Raw genomic sequence first — 20,275 nt, 5'->3', positions numbered from 1 at the left:
TAGCCTTTGGCCCTTCCACCAACTCGTTTTGTGCCCTACATGAGGTTTCATCCTTTCTGGGTTTTGGTTGTTTCATCTGTAAAATGGAGATAGTAATGATTCTGTTTTCTCTCCTTCAAGAAACTATTGAGGTAATCAACTAAGACAGTAAAAGCAAAAGAGCCCCTTAAAAAAGTTCTAAATCTAAGATCTGATGAGGTCTATGTCCCATGAAATACTTTCAGGGGATAATGAGAAAGGATGCATAAGTTGATTTGAAATTGACAAAACCTATCTGATTCTGTGTTCCTATTGCTTCAGAATTCCTAATGGTCCATTTGGATTTCTATTTGTTTTTTTGTGGTCATCTCCAAAATGACAAGCTTTAACTATACCCAAATATGAATTGATAAACTGCGATTCGAGTTAGCTGGAGCAGACAATTCTGGTCTTGCCACTGATTTTGGATCACACCCACTGGGTAATTTAGATCAGAGTCGCAGGGTTATTTTCCTGAACACTCTGGATGCTTTTAATTCTGTAATTTTGGTCTGTGCAACTACGAGTGTGTTTTCTTTTATTATTCACAGGAAGGGAAAGATGTGAGGGAAGATACAGGAGCTATCTTCTTAGCCCCTTAGAGTGTATTCATGACTAAAGATGGAGAAAACATCAAATGAATTTTATGTAAAACAAGATAGCACTGGATAGAGGATACACAGGGAGAAGTGTCATACTAAGTTTGTGATATAGAAGAGAAATGTAAAGCACTTCTCCAAAACCTAGAGATCCTTAAGAGGTGAAGATGCTGATGTTCTTAATCATGGTGGAATGAGGAATACTTCTGTTCTTGCTGATGATCTCAGAAAACCATAGGGAAAAGGCAGTCTGGGGAGGTGTTGCTGACAAGTGGCTTATGAATTCACCTGATGAGGTTTCAGAATCTTCTGATATACATGACTGTTAAACATCTGTGAAAAGGCATTGAACTGTCCACTTAAATGTGAAATTATTGTATGTAAATAATACCTGAGTAAAGTTGGCAAAACTTTCTGGTACAACACAGATGACTTATCTCGACCTATTTATTGATAATACTAATAAGGTAACCAAGGTTACTTTCTCTGATTTGAAAGCAAGTTAAGAGAAGAGAGATGTCATAAGTTGTTTTGGTCTAAATTTGCTGTTTATAATTTATAATGTAAGCATTTGTGTGAAGCTGAATTTAATGATTAAATAATTTTTAAAAGCCTAAACTATCAGTTTGGGTAATATGTCTTTCAAGAGAATCTCTGCAAGATGTGTTTGTATTTTTCACATATGTACAAAATTTGTTGCTTTGAGAAGCAAACAGCTCACTCATAACCTCACTTGCCAAATTAATATGAGAATAGTCTCTTGCTGGGGGTTCTGGGTTAACACTTGATATATTTCTGCCCAGACTTGTCACCTTTGAAATAAGCAGCATGTCTCAGCAGATGCTTGCTGTAGTCTAGAGCTTTTAATCAAGGATACTGTGTAAATATTCTTTGCATTCTATTGTCACCTTTGTTCTGCTAACAAACACAGAGATGGATGGGAATTTATTGACAATGATGAGTTGAAAATAACTTCAAGTGGTATTTTGGCATCTTTGGAGCACATTCTCCTCCTCCCTATTTCAGAATACCCTTGCCAATTAAGGCATATTGGACCATCAACCTTGATTACAAAACATCCACATGAACATTCTAATTCAATTTCCCCTCCACTCCTCAAGAGACCACAAAATCATCATGACAAGAATGTGACATATATCAGTGTGGAGGCATGCGATGGAAACTTGAGTTACCCCTGAAGTGCTGAATATCTCTGTTTCAGCCTTACAAGGCATAGCACTCTCTACCTCTTGGCTGTACTGAAGTTTTCTGGATGACTATAAAGGCATGAAGTATACTTACAGACCAAAAGCAAATACATAGTGTATGATTGATAATTGGGGTGCAGCATTTAAGAGTTGAGCCAGCAACTTGATCCAAAAGATTCTACTCATAGACAAGGCAAGAATCAGAATTTGAATATAGAACTCAGTACAGATGGTCTTCCATTTGTGATAGTTTGACTTAAAAATTTTCAACTGTACAGTGGTGTGGAAATTAAATGCATTCAGTAGAAACTGAACTTTAGGTTTTGAATTCTGTCTTTTCCCAGGATAGCAATATGCAGCAAAAACACTCTTATAAAACTGCCAGTAGCAGCAGCCCCAGGTGCCAGTCAATCACACAATCACAAAGATAAAAAACCAATATTCTACAGTTTATGAGTTGCTGAGCTATGATGTTCAGTAGGTTAGGTGTATTAAATGCACTTCGACTTAAGATATTTTCAATTTATGATAAATGTATTGGGATGTAACTCCATTTTTTAATTTTTATTTAATAAATATAAATTTCCAAAGTACAGCTTATGGATTACAATGGCATCCCCCCCCATAACTTCCCTCCCACCCACAACCCTCCCCTTTCCCGCTCCCTCTCCTCTTCCATTCATATCAAGATTCATTTTCAATTCTCTTTATATACAGAAGATCAGTTTAGTATATATTAAGTAAATATTTCAACAGTTTGCACCCACATAGAAACACAAAGTGAAAAATACTGTTTGAGTACTCGTTATAGCATTAAATCTCAATGTATAGCACATTAAAGACAGAGATCCTACATGAGGAGTAAGTGCACAGTGACTCCTGTTGTTGACTTAACAATTTGACACTCTTGTTTATGGCATCAATCCCCCCAGGCTCTTGTCATGAGTTGCCAAGGCTATGGAAGCCTTTTGAGTTCAGTGACTCTGATCATATTTAGACAAGATCGTAGTCAAAGTGGAAGTTCTCTCCTCCCTTCAGAGAAAGGTACCTCCTTGTTTGAAGACCTGTTCTTTCCACTGGGATCTCACTTGCAGAAATCTTTCATTTAGGTCCTCTTTTTTTTTTTTTGCCAGAGTGTCTTGGCTTTCCATGCCTGAAATACTCTCATGGGCATTTCAGCCAGATCCGCATGCCTTAAGGGCTGATTGTGAGGCCAGAGTGCTGTTTAGGACATCTGCCATTCTATGAGTCTGCTGTGTATCTCGCTTCCCATATTGGATCGTTTTCTCCCTTTATTATTCTATCGGTTAGTATTTGCAGATACTAGTCTTGTTTATGTGATCCCTTTGACTCTTAGTCCTATCATTATGATCAATTGTGAACAGAAATTGATCACTGGGACTAGTGAGATGGCATTGGTACATGGCACCTTGATGGGATTGAATTGGAATCCCCTGGTATGTTTCTAACTCTACCGTTTGGGATGTAACTCCATTTTAAGCCAAGGAGCATCTATATTTACATTATTAGTGCATTATCAATAAGAAAATATAACTGGGTACAGATTTTCTCTAATAAAGAAGTTTATATAATTGGGGCTTAATATAGAAAATTAACAGAAAAGACTGGAAGCAAGCAGTCCAGAGCTCTTCTACATAAGCTTGTCCTGTAATTGTGTATTTGGCATCTCCAGGGTACTCTGGCCTTGTCTACATAGTTTACCACCACATGTAAATTTCAGCTATAGGAAAAAGGGAAGAAGAGGCAATGCTAAAGCAGACACCTTTCCTTAAAGATTTACTCATGAGAAAGAAGGACACACACACACACACACACAGCATGAGCAAGAGTGAGAAAGATGTATCTTCTGTCTACTGGTTCACTTCCCAAATGGCCACAACATTCAGGTCTGGACCAGGCTGAAGCCAAGGGTGAGGAATTCCATATGAGTCTCCACGTGCCTGGCCAGGGCCGAAGTACTTGGGCTATCATCTTCCACTGCCTGATACCTTTCCTTAAAAGAATAATTTGGAGCAATTCAAATCCATGTGTTTGTTTTTTTTTTTGGGGGGGCATCCATTTTGTCAGAAGTTGATCATAAATGTCTACTTCTTGTGGTAAGGGAAATGTGGAAATTTAATGTTATTTTGGACATTCATGTATCAGTTAGAAACTCCATTACTGTGATAGAGCACGGATATCAAGACTTGCCACAAAGGGCTAACTACAGACCAAATGACTGATTGTGGGATCCTGAATGTACATCTTTGAGGGTATTGTCCCTGATACCTTTCAGAAAAACTGTTGCATTTTCCTTTGACTTACTAATTTAGTGAGGGTCAAAACAAATAGTGGCAGGATTTCAGCTAAAAGTTTTTCTGCACTCACAAGGCCCATTCTCTCAAACCAACACTGTCTTGCAAGCAAGTCAACATGGGCCTACTAATGCCTTGGCCCTCTGAAATTGCATTTTGTTTTCTTCTTTTTTAACATTATTTTATTTATTTGAAAGGTGGAGCGAGAGCAAGAGCAAGAGAGAGAGAGAGAGAGAGAGAGAGATATTCCATCTGATGGTTCACTCCCCAAATGGCCACAATGGCTAAGGTTGGGCCAGGCCAAAGCCAGAAGCCCAGAACTCCATCTGGATCTCTCACATGGGTGCAGAGACCCAAATACTTGATCCATCCTCTGCTGCTTTTCCCAGGCTCATTAGCAGGGGGCTAGATTAAATTGGACTTGAAGTTGTGCCCAAATGGGATGCTGGCATTACAGGCTGTGGTTAGCCCACTGCACCACAACCTGGTACCTTCCACCCCCCCCCCCTTTTTTTTAAAGATTTACTTTATTTTATTTATTTGAAAGGCAGAGCTACACACAGAGAGGGAGACAGAGAGAGAGAGAGATATCTTTGTTTTCCTTATTTGTCATATCACATAAACTATAATTTTTGTTTAGGTCCATATCAATTTATAGTTGACTGTAGATGTTCTTAGCTCTTGGACTGTTTTCAATTTTAAATCTCTCATGCAAATCATACCATATCAACCATATTCCTTCCTTCTTCCCAATCCTTCTTCCTCTTCCTTTCCACTCACCTCCTCTATCGATAAGGCTGGTTGATCTAGAACTCAGGACTCTGATAAGTAAGAGTCTCTCTGTTTTCATGTGCCATCTCCCTCTAGACACTGCTGTGGGAAAGCACAAGTTCTACTTGTAGATGGAGACAATGGGGCTGAGTAATGAACTGTTGAGGGAAGAAGTTAATGGTCTAGAAGAATGCCTCCAAGTCAATTGTGTATTTTCCCATAACTATAGCTGTCTTTGGAAACAGGCCCCCCCCTCCTTTCCAGGGCGTTACCTTTGTCAAGAAAGCAAGATCGTTTTAACCCTGGCATGGAATCTAGGGGGGATATATATGCACACTTGCTCCACTTCGTGAGCCTGTAACACTTTGGTGTGTTAGTAAGAAAGGTTTTCTTTAGAGATCACAAAATCTAGCTGGTCTAGTTCTCTTCCTTTTCTATAAAAAAGAAAGGAAACTATGAGTAAGGAAAATGTGGTGCAAAGGACAAGGGGTGTGCTGTATCTGAGATCACACAGGCTGTTAGGAGCCGGGTCTGGCCTAGAAGACAGGCCTTTTGACACATAAAGACTAACTTGAATTGAGTGCTTCTATGAATCAGGTACTTTCTAAGCACTTTGTACATATTAACCTATTAAAACCACACAATTGCCTTATCCAGTGGGTGCTATTATTTATAATCTCTATTTTACAGATTAGGAAACCAAGGCATGGATTGGCTAATTAATTTTTCCACAATCTCAGAGCTAATAGATGGGAGAGTCAGAATTCAAGTCTAGGGAGGTGGCTCTAGAACTTTATATTCTTGCTTTCTTGTTTATTTGACAGGTAAAGTCCTAGGCAGCGAGAGAAAGAGAGAGAGAGAGACAGACAGACAGACAGACAGAGAGAAAGGTCTTCCTTCCGTTGGTTCACTCCCCAAAGGGCCACTTCTTAATATATACTAAATTGATCTTCTGTATATAAAGAGAATTGAAAATGAATCTTGATGTGAATGGAAGGGGAGAGGGAGCGGGAGGTAGGAGGGTTGCGGTGGGAGGGAAGTTATAGGGGGGAAGCCATTGTAATCCATAAGCTGTACTTTGGAAATTTATATTCATTGAATAAAAGTTAAAAAATCCTAAAAAAATAAAATAAAATGTACTTAACTGAATCCTGCTGATCTCAGGAAAGTTCCAACCCATAGCCCATCTGAGAGAAGCAGCACAGATTCTGTGAGATGGAACCATAGTAAAAGATACACTTTGGGCTCATTGCTGCCGCACAGAATCCATCAGCCTGCTTTGTCTTCTGCTTGGTGGCAATGGCAGTACTTATGCGATGCTCTCCACGAACGGAGGTCTTGGCCCACAAGGCTGTCACATGTGGGGAACAATTCACAGTGAGTTTTAGTTTATATTGTTGCTTGGAAGCATTATTTTAAGAAAAGTGAAGAGATACAGTTATCTGCATGCTTCAAAAATTCTATAAATGCACTCGTTCATTCTTAGGTGACATAGGCCTCTCTTGAGTACAGAGAAAGAAAAGGAAGTGTAAGACCTAAATGGATAGCCAGTGGAGGCAGGGGAGAAAGGAGGCTACTTCTGTGCATCTCTGGAGTGCCATTGTTAAGAAATTCCCCTCTCTACTCCCCCAGCTTCCTGCATGGTGTTTCCTCCTTATTAGCAATTTATACCCCAAGAAAGCTTTCCCTATACAAGGTCAGGAAAGCGTTTGTCTGACCTTGGCCTGTGATTAACAAGAAAGAAAATTTCTGTCTAAGCAGCATCTTTAGAAGCACGTACATTTTCTTGCTGCTGATGTATTAGCAACCCAGGCTTGGCTTTTCTTCTTGACAAGTGTTATCATGAAGGGGTGGAGGTGAGTCTTTCCCATCACTGGTAGCCCTAGAGTTTGCGGTATGATTTTACAGAGCTTTAGTGTCAAATCCAGGAGGAAATGACTTTTCAGGGAGGTGAATGTATGTGTAGTGGAAAGAACTTTGTCTGAGGCTCCTTTGTTCCTTCAGTCTTTTCAACTCCAAATCCTCATGTATCTATGGGAGTTACCAGTGCTTCAGTTTCACTCTTTTTCCATATGTATAATTCTCATAGCATCAAAGTAGGCTAGGAATGATCAGAGACAGGACTGGCATTCAGTCACAATGTACTTGTCTACACCTATTAGTTGGCCACTAACAAGTTAGTACATTATACTATACTGGTTGGAAATCAAGTGTGTAAGTCAGATCATAGTACTACCACTTATTAAGTGTTTTGGAAAATTTAACCTCTTTGTCTTCTTTTTATTGTTGGTAAAATAAGAGCAGTAGCAGTACCTATTGATATTTGTAAAGCCCTTGATGAATGCTTATTATTCTTGAATGATGTTCTCTTTTGTTATCCTTTTTTTTTTTTACATCTTTTTAATTTTTGACAGGCAAAGTAAGAGTGAGAGAGAGAGACAGAAAGAAAGGTCTTCCTTTCATTGGTTCACCCCACAAATGGCTGCCACAGCTGGCGCTGAAGCCAGGAGCCAGGTGCTTCTTCGTGGTCTCCCATGCGGGTGCAGGGGTCCAAGCACTTGGGCCATCCTCCACTGCACTCCTGGGCCACAGCAGAGAGCTGGACTAGAAGAAGAGCAACTGGGACAGAATCCAGAGCCCTGACCAGGACTAGAACCCAGGGTGCCGGTGCTGCAGGCAAGGATTAGCCTAGTGAGCCGCAGCGCCGACCTTGTTATCCTTTTTGCTTGGTCCCCATGTCAATGCTTCAAATTCATGTCAAAATTCTTCTATTTCAGATTACTGGATTCTAGCTATAGACTTTTCCTAAAATTGTATCTTTCTTTTAGTTCAGGAAAAATCTAGAAATGAGGTTTGTATTCCCTTGTTTACTCTCCTTCATACATTTTCCTTTTAGCTTGTTCATATCTTTAAAATACAGTTTCTCTAGAAGCCCAGGTTCTTGTTCTTTTTTCTTACAAAGACACACATCCAAAAGGAGCAGCATGACCAGACTCCAGATCTTCATAATTTATCCAATAATACATCTAAAGCCTAGGTAAATTTTGATTATTTTGGCTCTATACAAATTAGAATTGTACTCTTATGAATGAATTCTGAATTTTGAGGCAGAGGGATCAGACAAAGCCCAAATGTGCCCATGTTCTCTCCCCACTTGTCATTCATATAAAATTTGGGAAATATTTTAGCAAGCAAGGTAACTGCCAGTCCCCTTTCTCCTTGATTTCTGAGGTTTCCTTCCATCACCTGCAACATGAAGAAACTATTAGTTAACAGAATGACATTACAGAAAACCTGAGCAAGTTCATGGTGAACAGAGAAAGAGCAAGGGATCAGCAGAAAGGGCAGGGTCAGTAAATGGGGCATGACATAGGGAATCATCACCCCCAACATTAGAAAGATGTACTCATTTCTCCCCCCTTTAATTGTCCTCTGCAGTAGGTACATGGACTGACATAAGAGGGTGAATATAAATAGCAGAAAGTGAACCTGACTAGAGTCAGATATCCTAGCTTTGAATTTAGTTTGTTGTTTCTGCTAACTTGTAGTATAGCTTTCAGGCAAGGTCACTTCTGAGTCTTTATCTCATAAGCAAAGTGGAACAATAATGTTTCTTCATGGAGATGCTGTAAGTAACTTATGAAAATGTCTATATAATGTGCTTGACAAGACAGAGTACTAAGTCCAATATGAGAATGACGCCTTACTCCATTTCGTGTAGCCCAGAGAAGGAATTTGTGATGATTTCTCTCTCCCCTCCCTGTGTGTAAGTGTGCATCAGTGTATATGCACTTGTGTGGTTAAATCTTCCCTATATAAAACAGACTGTGTTCCAGGCATAATGAGCTCATCATCTGATCTAACTTCTCCCAACAGACAAGGCAAATTCCCCCAGAAAATAGGAGCTAGGAAACATGAACAGTGTAATTGAAGAATTCTTATTTCTACAAAAGCAGTATCAAACACAAAACCAACAGTTACACTGGGCTACCATCCTATATGGAATACGAGTGCTCTGAGGAATCGTGAAACTAACCCTCACTCTATTCTCCACATCTTTATTCACATATGGACCCAAGGTTATGAGGCAGATCCTTAAAACTGGATAGTGATGGGGCCAGCGCTGTGGTGTTAGCGGGTAAAGCCATGGCCTGCAGTGCCGGCATCCCGTATGGGCGCCAGTTCGAGTCCTGGATGCTCCACTTCTGATTTAGCTCTCTGCGATGGTCTGGGGAAGCAGTAGAAGATGTCCCAAGTCCTTGGGCCCCTGCACCTGAATGGGAGACCCAGAAGAAGTTCCTGGCTCCTGGATTTGGATCGGCACAGCTCTGGCTGTTGTGGCCAATTGGGGAGTGAACCAGCAGATGGAAGACATCTCCTGCTCCCTCTCTGCCTCTCCTCTCTCTGTGTAATTCTGACTTTAAAATAAATAAATAAATCATTTTAAAAAAGTGGGTAGTGATGATAATTGTGGAAATTAATGGGCACTGAGATAAAAAAATCAAGGGAAACATTGCTGTTAGAATAATAATATAATATGGCCGGCGCCGCGGCTCACTAGGCTAATCCTCCACGTAGCGGCGCCGGCACACCGGGTTCTAGTCCCGGTTGGGGTGCCGGATTCTGTCCCGGTTGCCCCTCTTCCAGGCCAGCTCTCTGCTGTGGCCAGGGAGTGCAGTGGAGGATGGCCCAGGTGCTTGGGCCCTGCACCCCATGGGAGACCAGGAAAAGCACCTGGCTCCTGGCTCCTGCCATCGGATCAGCGCGGTGTGCCGGCCGCAGCGCGCCGGCCGCGGTGGCCATTGGAGGGTGAACCAACGGCAAAGGAAGACCTTTCTCTCTGTCTCTTTCTCTCTCACTGTCCACTCTGCCTGTCAAAAAAAAAAAAAAAAGAATAATAATATAATAGCACTCAATGAATAAAAAACATCTTTTTCAATATATTTTCATTTAATCTTTAACATGAATCTATGTGTGTTTATTATTATCCCATTACATTTATATGAGGCATTTGTGGCAGAGTTAGTAAATGGTGCACCTAAGTCACAAGTCTAGGTGATCTGTTTTACAGTCTCTCTCTCTCTCTTTTTTTTTAAGATTTATATATTTATTTGAAAGGCAGAGTTACAGAAAGGCAGAAGGAGAGAGAGAGGTCTTCCATTCGCTGGTTCACTCCCTAGATGGCTGCAATAGCTGGAGCTGCACCCATCCAAAGCCAGGAGCCTGGAGCTTACCCTAGGTCTTTCCATACTGGTGCAGGGGCCCAAGAAATTGGGACATCTTCTACTGCTTTCCCTGACCATAGTAGAGAGCTGGATCAGAAATGGAGCAGCCAAGACTGAAACCAGTGCTCATATGGGATGCCGGCACTGCAGGCCGTGGCTTTACCTGCTAAGCCACAGCTCTGGCCCCAAGCCTGTTTTAAACTTCTATATTAGCTGCAATGAATTACTGAAACTCTTCAAAATATATTGCCAGTCTTTTTCATGAACATTTATGTAATGAATGGTTACTCTCCTTTTTGGGCTCCCCAAATTTTTTTTCATACCTTTCCTAGCACTTAGCATATATAATACTGTCCTTGGTCGACATCTCTTTTTATCAGTAGACGGGACAGGGATCATGTCTGAAGCCTTCATTGCTTTCATAATATCACCAGAATGTGATGCATTCCTTGAGTTGGTCATGGGACAGTCTCTGATAGATGTGTTGGAACAGAGACTACCAAGTGCACTAAACACAGCCCCCAACATCAGGTAGATTCCAATCTCTATGAGGGCTAGACATAGGAAATATGGAATTCTCCATCTCATGAGACAGAGGGAACCTATGATTATGCTCTCATAGTATGTTGCTGGAATCTCAGAGAAAGGATTAAATAAATCTTACTAGAACTTAAATAAAAAAGATAGGAGATTGAAGGTTCTTAACACAAAGAATTGATAAATGTGATGCAAATGCTATTTACCTTGATTTTATCATTATGCATTGTTTAAATATATGGAATTGTCACACTGTGTCTCCTAAATATGTATAGCTATAAAACATAAATAACAAAAAATGTTTTTAGGAATATTGCTATGGGATGTAATGTGAGATAATGCTATTATGAAACTGAATTCAATTTTAGTTTCATTTTAGCCACATTGCTTGAGTATTTTGACACTAGGGTAGTTGCCCTGGACTTGTGAAAAGGATAAGGCAAGTTTGTAGAGGCAAACAATGCAGTTTATTTATTTATTTTCATTTTTTTTTCTCCAGGAACCTTTTATTTAGGGTATACAGTCTTCATGCATTTCATAAATGCAGTTTTTGGAAGATAGTGATAGTGATTCTTCCCACTGTACCCACCCTTCCTTCCATCACTCCCACCCTTACTCTTCCCTCTCCTATTCTCATTCTTATTTTTTTTTTTTAACTAGGATCTATTTTCAATTAACTTTATATACGGGAGATAAATATACTAAGTAAATATTTCAGTTAATAGTAAGAAAATAAACTGTCCCTGCACAGTTTTTTTGATTTCTTCTGTGACCCACTGTTCATTCATTCAGGAGCATATCTCCATGTGTTTGTATATGTTTCAGAGATTCTTGAGTTGTTGATTTCTAGCTTCATTCCATTGTGGTCATAGAGGGTGCATGGTATGATTTTTATTTTTTGAATTTGCTGAAACTTGCTTTTTGGCCTGGACTGTGGTCTATTTTAAAGAAAGTTCCACATCTTCCTGTTGAATTGCTCCTTTAATCATCGCATTTGTCTCTTTTTTAACAGTTTTTGTGTTAAAGTCTATTTTGTCTGATATTAGCATGGCTACACCAGCTCTTTTTTGGTTTCTGTTTACCTGGATAAATTTTTCCACCCTTTCACTTCCAGTCCACACGTATCTTTGTTGGTGAGATGTATCTCACAGGCAGAAAATAGATAGTTTTTTTTAAATTTCATTTTCCATTCAGCCAGGCTGTATCTTTTAACTGGAGAGTTGAGGCCATTGACATTTAAGGTGACTATTGATAAGTAACAATTTGGTCCTGCCATTTTTTCATAAATATGCCTATTGCTTACTTTGGATTTTCTTTATACTGGGGTATTTTCTCTCTCACCTTTTTTCATAGTGATGACCATGTTTCTGTGTGTAGAACATCCTTAACCATCTTTTGCAAGGCTGGACGAGTGGTGACAAAGTCTTTGAATTTCTGTTTCCTATGAAAGGTTTTTATTTCAAATTCATTCATAAATGAGAGCTTTTCAGGATATAGTATTCTGGGTTGACAGTTGTTTTTTTCTCTTTAGACTTGGAAAATATCTCACTATTCTGTCCTAGCCTGTAGAGTTTCTGATGAGAAGTCAGTTGTGAGTCTAATGGGAGATCCTCTAAAAGTAATCTGGCATTTCTCTTGTGTACATTTTTGAATCTTTTCTTTATGTTTTACTGTGGAGAGTTTGACTACAATATGTCATGATGAAGATATTTTCTGGTCATATCTATTAGGAGTTCCCTGTGCTTCCTGTACTTGGATGCCTCTTTCTTTTTCCAAATTAGGGAAGTATTCTGTTATTATTTCACTAAAGAGGCCTTCTAGTTCTTTCTCTCTTTCCACACCTTCAGGAACTCTCAGTACTCATATGTTGGGTTGTTTGACAGTATCCCATAGATTTTCAACATTATTTTTTAGTTTTCTAATTTTTTTTTTTGGTCTGACCATAAAATTTCCAGAGATTTGTCTTCTAATTCCGATATTCTTTCTTCTGCCTCACTGATTCTGTTGTTAAGGCATTCCACAGCATTTTTTATTAATTCTATTAACTTCTTCATTTCTAATATTTAATTTTTATTTATCTTTAAAATCAATTTCATGAGAAAAATTTTTGTTCATTTCACATACAGATTTCTTTAGTTCATGGATTTGCTTCTGGTTACTTCTAAGTTATCCTATGATAATTTTTTTGAATTACATTTCTGGCATTTATTCAGTCTCTTCATTTTCACATTATAGTGTTGTGTTCCTTTGGCAGCATCAGGTTGTCTTCCTTATTCTTGTTTCTTGAATTGCTGTGTTTATTTTTAGGCATTTGTGGGGATAATTGCTGTTGTTTTCCAGTGATGGTTATTATCTTTGGACTATGACTCTGTGGCTCAGAGTAGCGGCTGCTCTTTCATTGTCTGAGGCATGTGCTGGGTGTGGCCAGGGAGCTCTGTTCAGTGCTCCAGAGTGAGGGTAGTATCCAAGATTATTCCCAAATTGGTTGTAGTATATCTACTCTTTTTTTTTAAAGAGGGGAAGTTTGTTCAGCTCTGTTGGCATATGGCATAGTCTTCTCTCCTATTCTCCTCCAAGGAGACCAATGTCAGGGTGCTAGCCCCAGTCAGTACAGTATTCTGCACTGCCACAAGAACTACACAAAGGATCCACACAGCATGGATATTCCAGCAGTAAATCTCACTAGGGAATCAGGGAGCCCTGAGCATGTGGAACCACCCACAGTGACTGCCCAAATACCCAGTGAACCCTGCACCCTTACACACAGCCACAGTGTTTTAACATTCACAGCACACAAGGCCCCACAACCATGAGCACACAGCTCCCTTCAATTCTCTCAGTCAGACTGAGGTATCTCCTCTTAGCTGGCTGTTGTGTGTGGACATAAGCTGGCTCAGCTGTTATGTATGTCCAAAATGGCGGCTGCCTGCTTTTAGGTAGTTACAGGATACTGGTGCCAGGTGGTTGGGAGAGAGAAATGTTGCTCCCCTCCCCCTTTTTCCCCTCTATGTTGACTGGTATACTTACCCTGACAGAGTTCCTAGCTGGACTCACACCAGGCTCTTCCTGCAGCTTTATCTCCAGTAGCTTGGGATGCTGCAGTTTGGTCTCACCTCACTCTCCAAAGCTGGTGCTGAGGCACTTGGCTGCTGGAGTCCTGAGTTGTACATGTCCACAATCTCTACATAGATTCACAGTGTCCCACTGATATTCCTGGAATTTCCTCTTCTGTTTTCTCCCTAACTTTTCTCTGAGATTGCTATCTTTCTTTTTAAAAATTATCTTCCCCTAGACTAGGGAACTAAGGTCCCTCCCTATCCCACCATTTTGGTACCAACCTGCTCTGCAAAATGCTTTTTATTGGAAACATCACATTTTTTTTTACAGGCAGAGTGGACAGTGAGAGAGAGAGAGACAGAGAGAAAGGTCTTCCTTTGCCGTTGGTTCACCTCCAATGGCTACCGCGGCCGGCGCGCTGTGGCCTGCGCACCACGCTGATCCGAAAGCAGGAGCCAGGTGCTTCTCCTGGTCTCCCATGGGGTGCAGGGCCCAAGGACTTGGGCCATCCTCCACTGCCTTCCTGGGCCACAGCAGAGAGCTGGCCTGGAAGAGGGGCAACCGGGACAGAATCCGGCTCCCCAACCGGGACTAGAACCCGGTGTGCCAGCGCTGCTAGGCAGAGGATTAACCTATTGAGCTGCGGTGCCGGCCTTCCTTTTTTTAAAGATTTATTTATTTATTTTAAAGTCAGAGTTACACAGAGAGAGGAGAGGCAGAGAGAGAGAGAGAGAGGCAGAGAGAGAGAGAGAGAGAGAGAGTGTGTGTCTTCCATCCACTGGTTCACTCCCTAATTGGCCGCAAAGGCTGGAGCTGCGCCGATATGAAGCCAGGAGCCAGGAGCTTCTTCCAGGTCTCCCACGCAAGTGCAGGGGCCCAAGGATTTGGGCCATCTTCTACTGCTTTGCCAGGCCATAGCAGAGAGCTGGATCAGAAGTGGAGCAGCCGGGTCTCAAACCAGCGCCCATATGGGATGCCGGCGCTTCAGGCCAGGGTGTTAACCTGCTGTTCCACAGCGCCAGCCCCAACATTACATGTTTTGAAGACAGTCAGACTTAAGGTTAAATCCCTGTCTTACCACTTACAGGATATCTGACTCAGAACCTCAGGTTTCATATTTGTCTTTTCACTTTACTAGACTGCAGAAAGGGAGGTACTTGTGATTGTCTCATGAATGAAAGCAAATAAAACCACTAGAATATTAGTGAACACTCAATACATATTAGTTCACTTTCACTGTAAAAGTTTGAAAATAAACAGCACTTCTTGGATTATGTTTGTAAATTGAATTTATTTTGAATAGACAATTTATTCTCATTGTATATAATTAGAAACATTCTTGGGGCTGGTGTTGGGTGCGGCAGATTAGGCCTCTGCCTGTGACCCCAGCATCACATATGAATGCTGGTTTGAGTCCTGGCTATTCTACTTCCAGCAGCTCCCTGCTATTGCCCCTGGGGAGGCAGTAGAAGATGACCAAAGTGCTTGGGCCCCTGAATCCATGTGAGAGACCTGGACGAAGCTCCTGGTCCTGGCTTTGGCCTATCCAACCTGGGCTATTGCAGCCATTTGGAGAGTGAAGCAGCTGATGGAAGAGCTTTCTGTATCTGTATCTCTTTGTATCTTTCTGTATCTCTATCTTTGTCTCTCCCTCTCCCTCTGTAATTATGCCTATCAAATAAATAAATAAATCTTTAACAAAAATGAAATATCCTCATTTGTAAGGGTACAATAAACAGGTCAACAACATCCTTAAAAATGCAGTGTAATAAACCATGGAGATGGTATTGTGGTGCAGTGGATTAAGCCAAGCCACTCCCTCTGATAGTGGCATCCCATCTTCACTCCACTTTGAGTTCTGGCCGCTCCACTTCTGATCCAGCTCCATGTTAATGCACCTGGGAAAGTAGAGGAGGATGGCCCAAGTACTTGGGCTCCTGCACCCGCATGGGAGATCCGGAAGAAGCTCCTGGCTCCTGGCTTCAGATTGGCGCAATTTCTGTTTGCTATGAAAGGTCTTTATTTCACCTTCATTCACAAATGAGATACAATATTCTGGGCTGGCAATTTTTCTTAGTACCTGGGCTATGTCTCGCCATTCCCTTCTAGGTTGTAGGGTTTCTGATGAGGAGTCTGCTGTGAGTCTAATTGGAGATCCTCTGAGAGTAATCTGACGTTTCTCTCTTGCACATTTTAGAATCTTTTCTTTATGTTTCACTGTGGTGAGTTTGATTACAACGAGTCGTGCTGAGGATCTATTTTGGTTATGTTTACTAGGGGTTCTATGAGCTTCCTGTACTAGGATGTCTATAATGAAAGAAAGCAGATCATCACTTCCTGGGGGCAGAGACATATGCAGTACAAAAGCCACTTTGTAAGAAACTGAAGCACCAACATTTGTAGAAAGCAGTTAGAGATGATGGATATATTCACTTTCTCGATTTTAGGGATGGTTTCATGAGCATACTCATGTTAAAAATGATAAAATTGTACACTTCATATGTATGCAGTTTATTGTACATCAATTATACTCAATAAAGTTATTTTAGAAACTGATTCAATGTGTCATACATTAAATATTTACTTGCTTGTGCAACAGTGAGCTGTCCAGGGTTTTCCTGATCGAATATGAGTTCTTGGTTTAGCTCTAGACCATGGGGTCTAGGTATGCTCCAGTTGTCTCATTCTCCTTGGACCAGTGAGCTACTTCCATCAAGTTCTTGTCATGGTAACAGCAAATGAGATTAACCAGAAATGAACAATATATAAGACCTCAGACTGTGACCAGTACAGTGTCAATTCAACCCAAATTTCAATGCCTGACTTCAAGTCATATGTCCATGCCCAAAATCAATGGAGGTAATAAACCTTTCCCACTTTAGTGGCTCAAATTGAAAAACAATTGAAACTATTCGGTCTAGCACATATATATGCAATGAAATGTCCCCATTACATCCCCTATCCTCTCAGTTTTCCTTCCTTGAAACAACCAAGTTTATCTAATTTCTTGTGTCTTCTCTGATTATATCCGTATGTTAATAAATATAGCTTCTTATTTCACACAAGTGATTTTATACCACAGCATTATTTTATGTTTGCTTTTTACTTTATTTTATTTATTTTGAAGATTTCATTAACAGAATATAAAGAGCTTTCCTGTTCCTGTTTTACTGTCATCATATGTTATGTACTATAAATCTAGACAATACATTAATGTATGTTTGTTTGGCTGTTTTTTTAAGTTATTTGCTATTACAGAAAATGTAGCGACTAGCTAAACATACACTTCAATTTGTACATGTAAAATCATATTTGGATACATCTGAAGACATTTTTAAAAGTTCCTATAACAACAAATTTTATTTTGATTTAGGTCTTGCCAGTGGAAATACCCTGATGAAACCAGAACTGAGCATTCAGGGAGATCAAGTGATGATCCAGGCTGGTGGAACATTTGACATTACCTGCAGGTAATAATATCAAATTCCTTGATCTTGTCTGATTAAAAAACCCCCAGTAAGAAGTTAAAAGAATTTAAACTTTTTTTCGTACTAAATATTTTTAAAAATTTATTTTATAGTCATAGATAATAAGCTCTAGATGCGCTGGTTTCTTGCAGTTGGTTTTCACATTTTGTGCTTCTTGGGGTGAAACAGGCTAACCTTGGAGTTGACTCCATGTGGCTTTTTATTTTGTTTATTTCTTGTTGTCATTATTTTCTTTCACACATTCAAGAGAAGCTAGTTTGCCTATTATAGCACTTAATACACCTAATATGTACATTAATTCTATTGGCAAGAATCTTGCTCTTAAATTGTTAGTTTACAGTGTTGCCAAAGCATGGTGTATGACACTGTGGATTAAGTTTTCTCATGGTTACACTTTTGTGGTATTCTTTATTGAATGTTACCTATTTCCTTGATACCTACCATATCATTTTCATGTAGATGTGTGTGCATGTAGCACAAGTAACTTTGTGCTTCCAAAAATATTTAGAGAACATATAGTAGGTCCCTTTTTTCTTTCTCTTTATACTGTTTCTTTTGGTGAATTAGTAGAAACATCAATTATTGTAGAAATAGATTTAGGTTTGAAAGACTCAACAGTGTTTCATATTTTAAGAACAGTAGGTGTGGATGTGTGGGAGATGAGTTGAATATGTGAGAATTGTTTACAGAAACTGGTTGGGAGCTGAAACTATATAAATAGATTAGGGTAATAAGGGAGAGTGTGTTAGGTGAGGAAAAGAGCAAAGTAAAGGTCATAATTTTGAGAATAACCTCCAGATGGGAAGGAAGGGAAATTGGAAGAAAATGTGGAGAATAGGTGGGAGGAAGAAACAAAGAACTGTGTTCTAAGGGAGAGGAGATTTTCCAGGAAGAAGTCAAATTCTGTAGTAGATAGAGGAGCAAGCACTCAGTAAGTGTGTATTGAATTTAACTGAACTGAAAGAAGTGCAGAGTGTCCCTCCTTCTTTAAGATAGTCTATTCCTCATTGTATCATTAAAGATTAGATTAGGATACATGCAACACAAAATCTAAATTCACCTTGATTTTTAGACACAAGGTTTAATTATTTCATAGAAAAAGGACAAAATGTGGATATCTGGGTTGGAATTCCAGTTCCATGAAATCATTAGAAATTCAAATTCCTTAACCAATGGTTTCCAGCATTTGGTCCCAAATGACTACTCAAACACCAGCCATCATGTCTGGAAAGCTGGTTAGAAAAAAACAAAGAAGAGTAAAGACAAGCATGCTTTCTACATTTAAGGACACATCCCCAAATTTTACACACTATTTATACTTATAGCCCTTGGACCAGAGCTTAGTCATGATTGACTGCAAGAGAGGCTTGTAAATATTCTGTTGTTTTCCCACAGGATGTTATATGCTCAACTGAATAATGAAGATTTTATTAATATGAAAGGGGAGAACATGAGTTACATTAGGTATAGTCTAATGGTAGTGGTGATATGTAATTTCTGTTCCCATAACATCACAGGATGGTAATGTCTTCTCATCCTGGGGACTATAAATTGTTTTTTAAAGATTTATTGTATTTATTTGAAAGTCAGAGTTATACAGAGAGAGGAGAGGCAGAGAGAGAGAGAGAGAGAGAGAGAGAAAGGTCTTCCATCTGCTGGTTCACTCCCCAGTTGGCTGCAACGGCCGGAGCTGCACCAATCCAAAGCCAGGAGCCAGGAGCTTCTTCCGGGTCTCCCATTCAGGTGCAGGGGCCCAAAGACTTGGGCCATCTTCTACTGCTTTCCCAGGCCATAGCAGAGAGCTGGATTGTAAACGGAGCAGCTGGGACTCGAACCAGCGCCCATATGGGATGCTGGCGCTTCAGGCCAGGGCTTTAACCCACTGTGCCACAGCGTCGGCCCCGTGGGGACTATAAATTCTTGTTCTGTCTTCCATGTACCGACCTTTTCTCTAAGCTGTCTGGTCTTGTAACAGTAAGGATGAGTTTTGTTCAGGGAATGTGAGTCAGACTTCAGGTTCTTGAGGATTATCTTTTCCTTGCCATGTGGGCCCGTCCAGCCATTTCTTTAGGTGTAAAGTATGATTAAGAGAAGGCCTCAGTGCATTAACAGTCCCTGCTTATATATGTCCACTTTACTTCAGCGATCCTGAATGGCATCTGGCCTATTAGCCAGCAGTTAGAAGAGCTATCTCCAAGTGCCCTCATGTGTCTTTCCTGGTCATGTTCCAAGTATCATACTTGTTCCCTGTGTCTTTACTAAGACCTTATAAATCTTATCTCTCATTAACCATTGATTTTAAGCACTTACCCCTAGATGATGCATGTGAGACAGGCTTGGCTCTGCAAGGGGGCAGGTATCTACTTCAGGTGGAGATTTGTGTCAGTGCTGGGAGGATTCCAGAGAAAGTGCTTCCTGGACACAGACTAATAGTGCCTGAGGTGGGAGTGGAGGAATAAAAAAGGAGGTATGGTTTGTGAAGCCACAGGTAATTTCTCAGAAGGATTGTGAAATACAGGGAGCTCCTCTAAACCCCTACACAAATGGGAAAATTGGGGTCTGAAATGGTGACAATATTTGCCCAAGTTTACACAACTGGACATGTGCAGGGCTGTTATTTTATTTCCACTATACTCAAATGAATTTTTGAATGTTCATTACCTATCACATTTAAATGATTTTAGATGTGTATTTTTTACTGGTTCATGTATACACTTCCTCAGTAATTGTATGGAAAACAGTTTGTTGATGTAGACAAATTGTAATCCTTACCCTTAGTATCAAATATTAAATAAATTAATAACTAAAAGAAGAATTTATTGTGTATTTAATTAAGCAGGAACCATGTTCTGGCTAGTGGTGACAATGGCTGTATTTGCACACCTGGGTAAGACATACTGTGATTCTAGAGGATCACCTCATAGTTGAATGAAAAAGACAAATTCTCTCAAAGTCTAAGTTGAAGGGAGCAAGAACTCTTTACTGGAAATGTCAGGACCTATTTGGAAAGAAGGAAATTTAGGAAAAAAGAATAACATTAAACACTGTCTTAGAAGT

The 20,275-nt window shown here is 40.1% G+C and overlaps 1 protein-coding gene across 10 annotated transcripts in view; it reads left to right on the top strand.

Moving 5' to 3' along the window:
* Nucleotides 1-20,275, top strand: part of LOC100358984 (vascular endothelial growth factor receptor kdr-like) — a 299,906-nt gene that overhangs the window by 49,291 nt on the left and 230,340 nt on the right. For all 10 annotated transcript variants that reach the window (XM_051827734.3, XM_089323750.1, XM_089323749.1 and 7 more), the window contains one exon: nt 17,104-17,200. In XM_051827734.3, the coding sequence (XP_051683694.3) occupies nt 17,104-17,200 (97 nt within the window). The remainder of the gene's footprint in view (nt 1-17,103; nt 17,201-20,275) is intronic.

This window comes from Oryctolagus cuniculus, chromosome X (assembly GCF_051225735.1).
Source record: "Oryctolagus cuniculus isolate XC-2025 breed Fujian yellow rabbit chromosome X, ASM5122573v1, whole genome shotgun sequence".
In the NCBI taxonomy this organism is placed as follows: domain Eukaryota; kingdom Metazoa; phylum Chordata; class Mammalia; order Lagomorpha; family Leporidae; genus Oryctolagus; species Oryctolagus cuniculus.
This window is presented reverse-complemented; position numbering and strand designations above follow the sequence as displayed.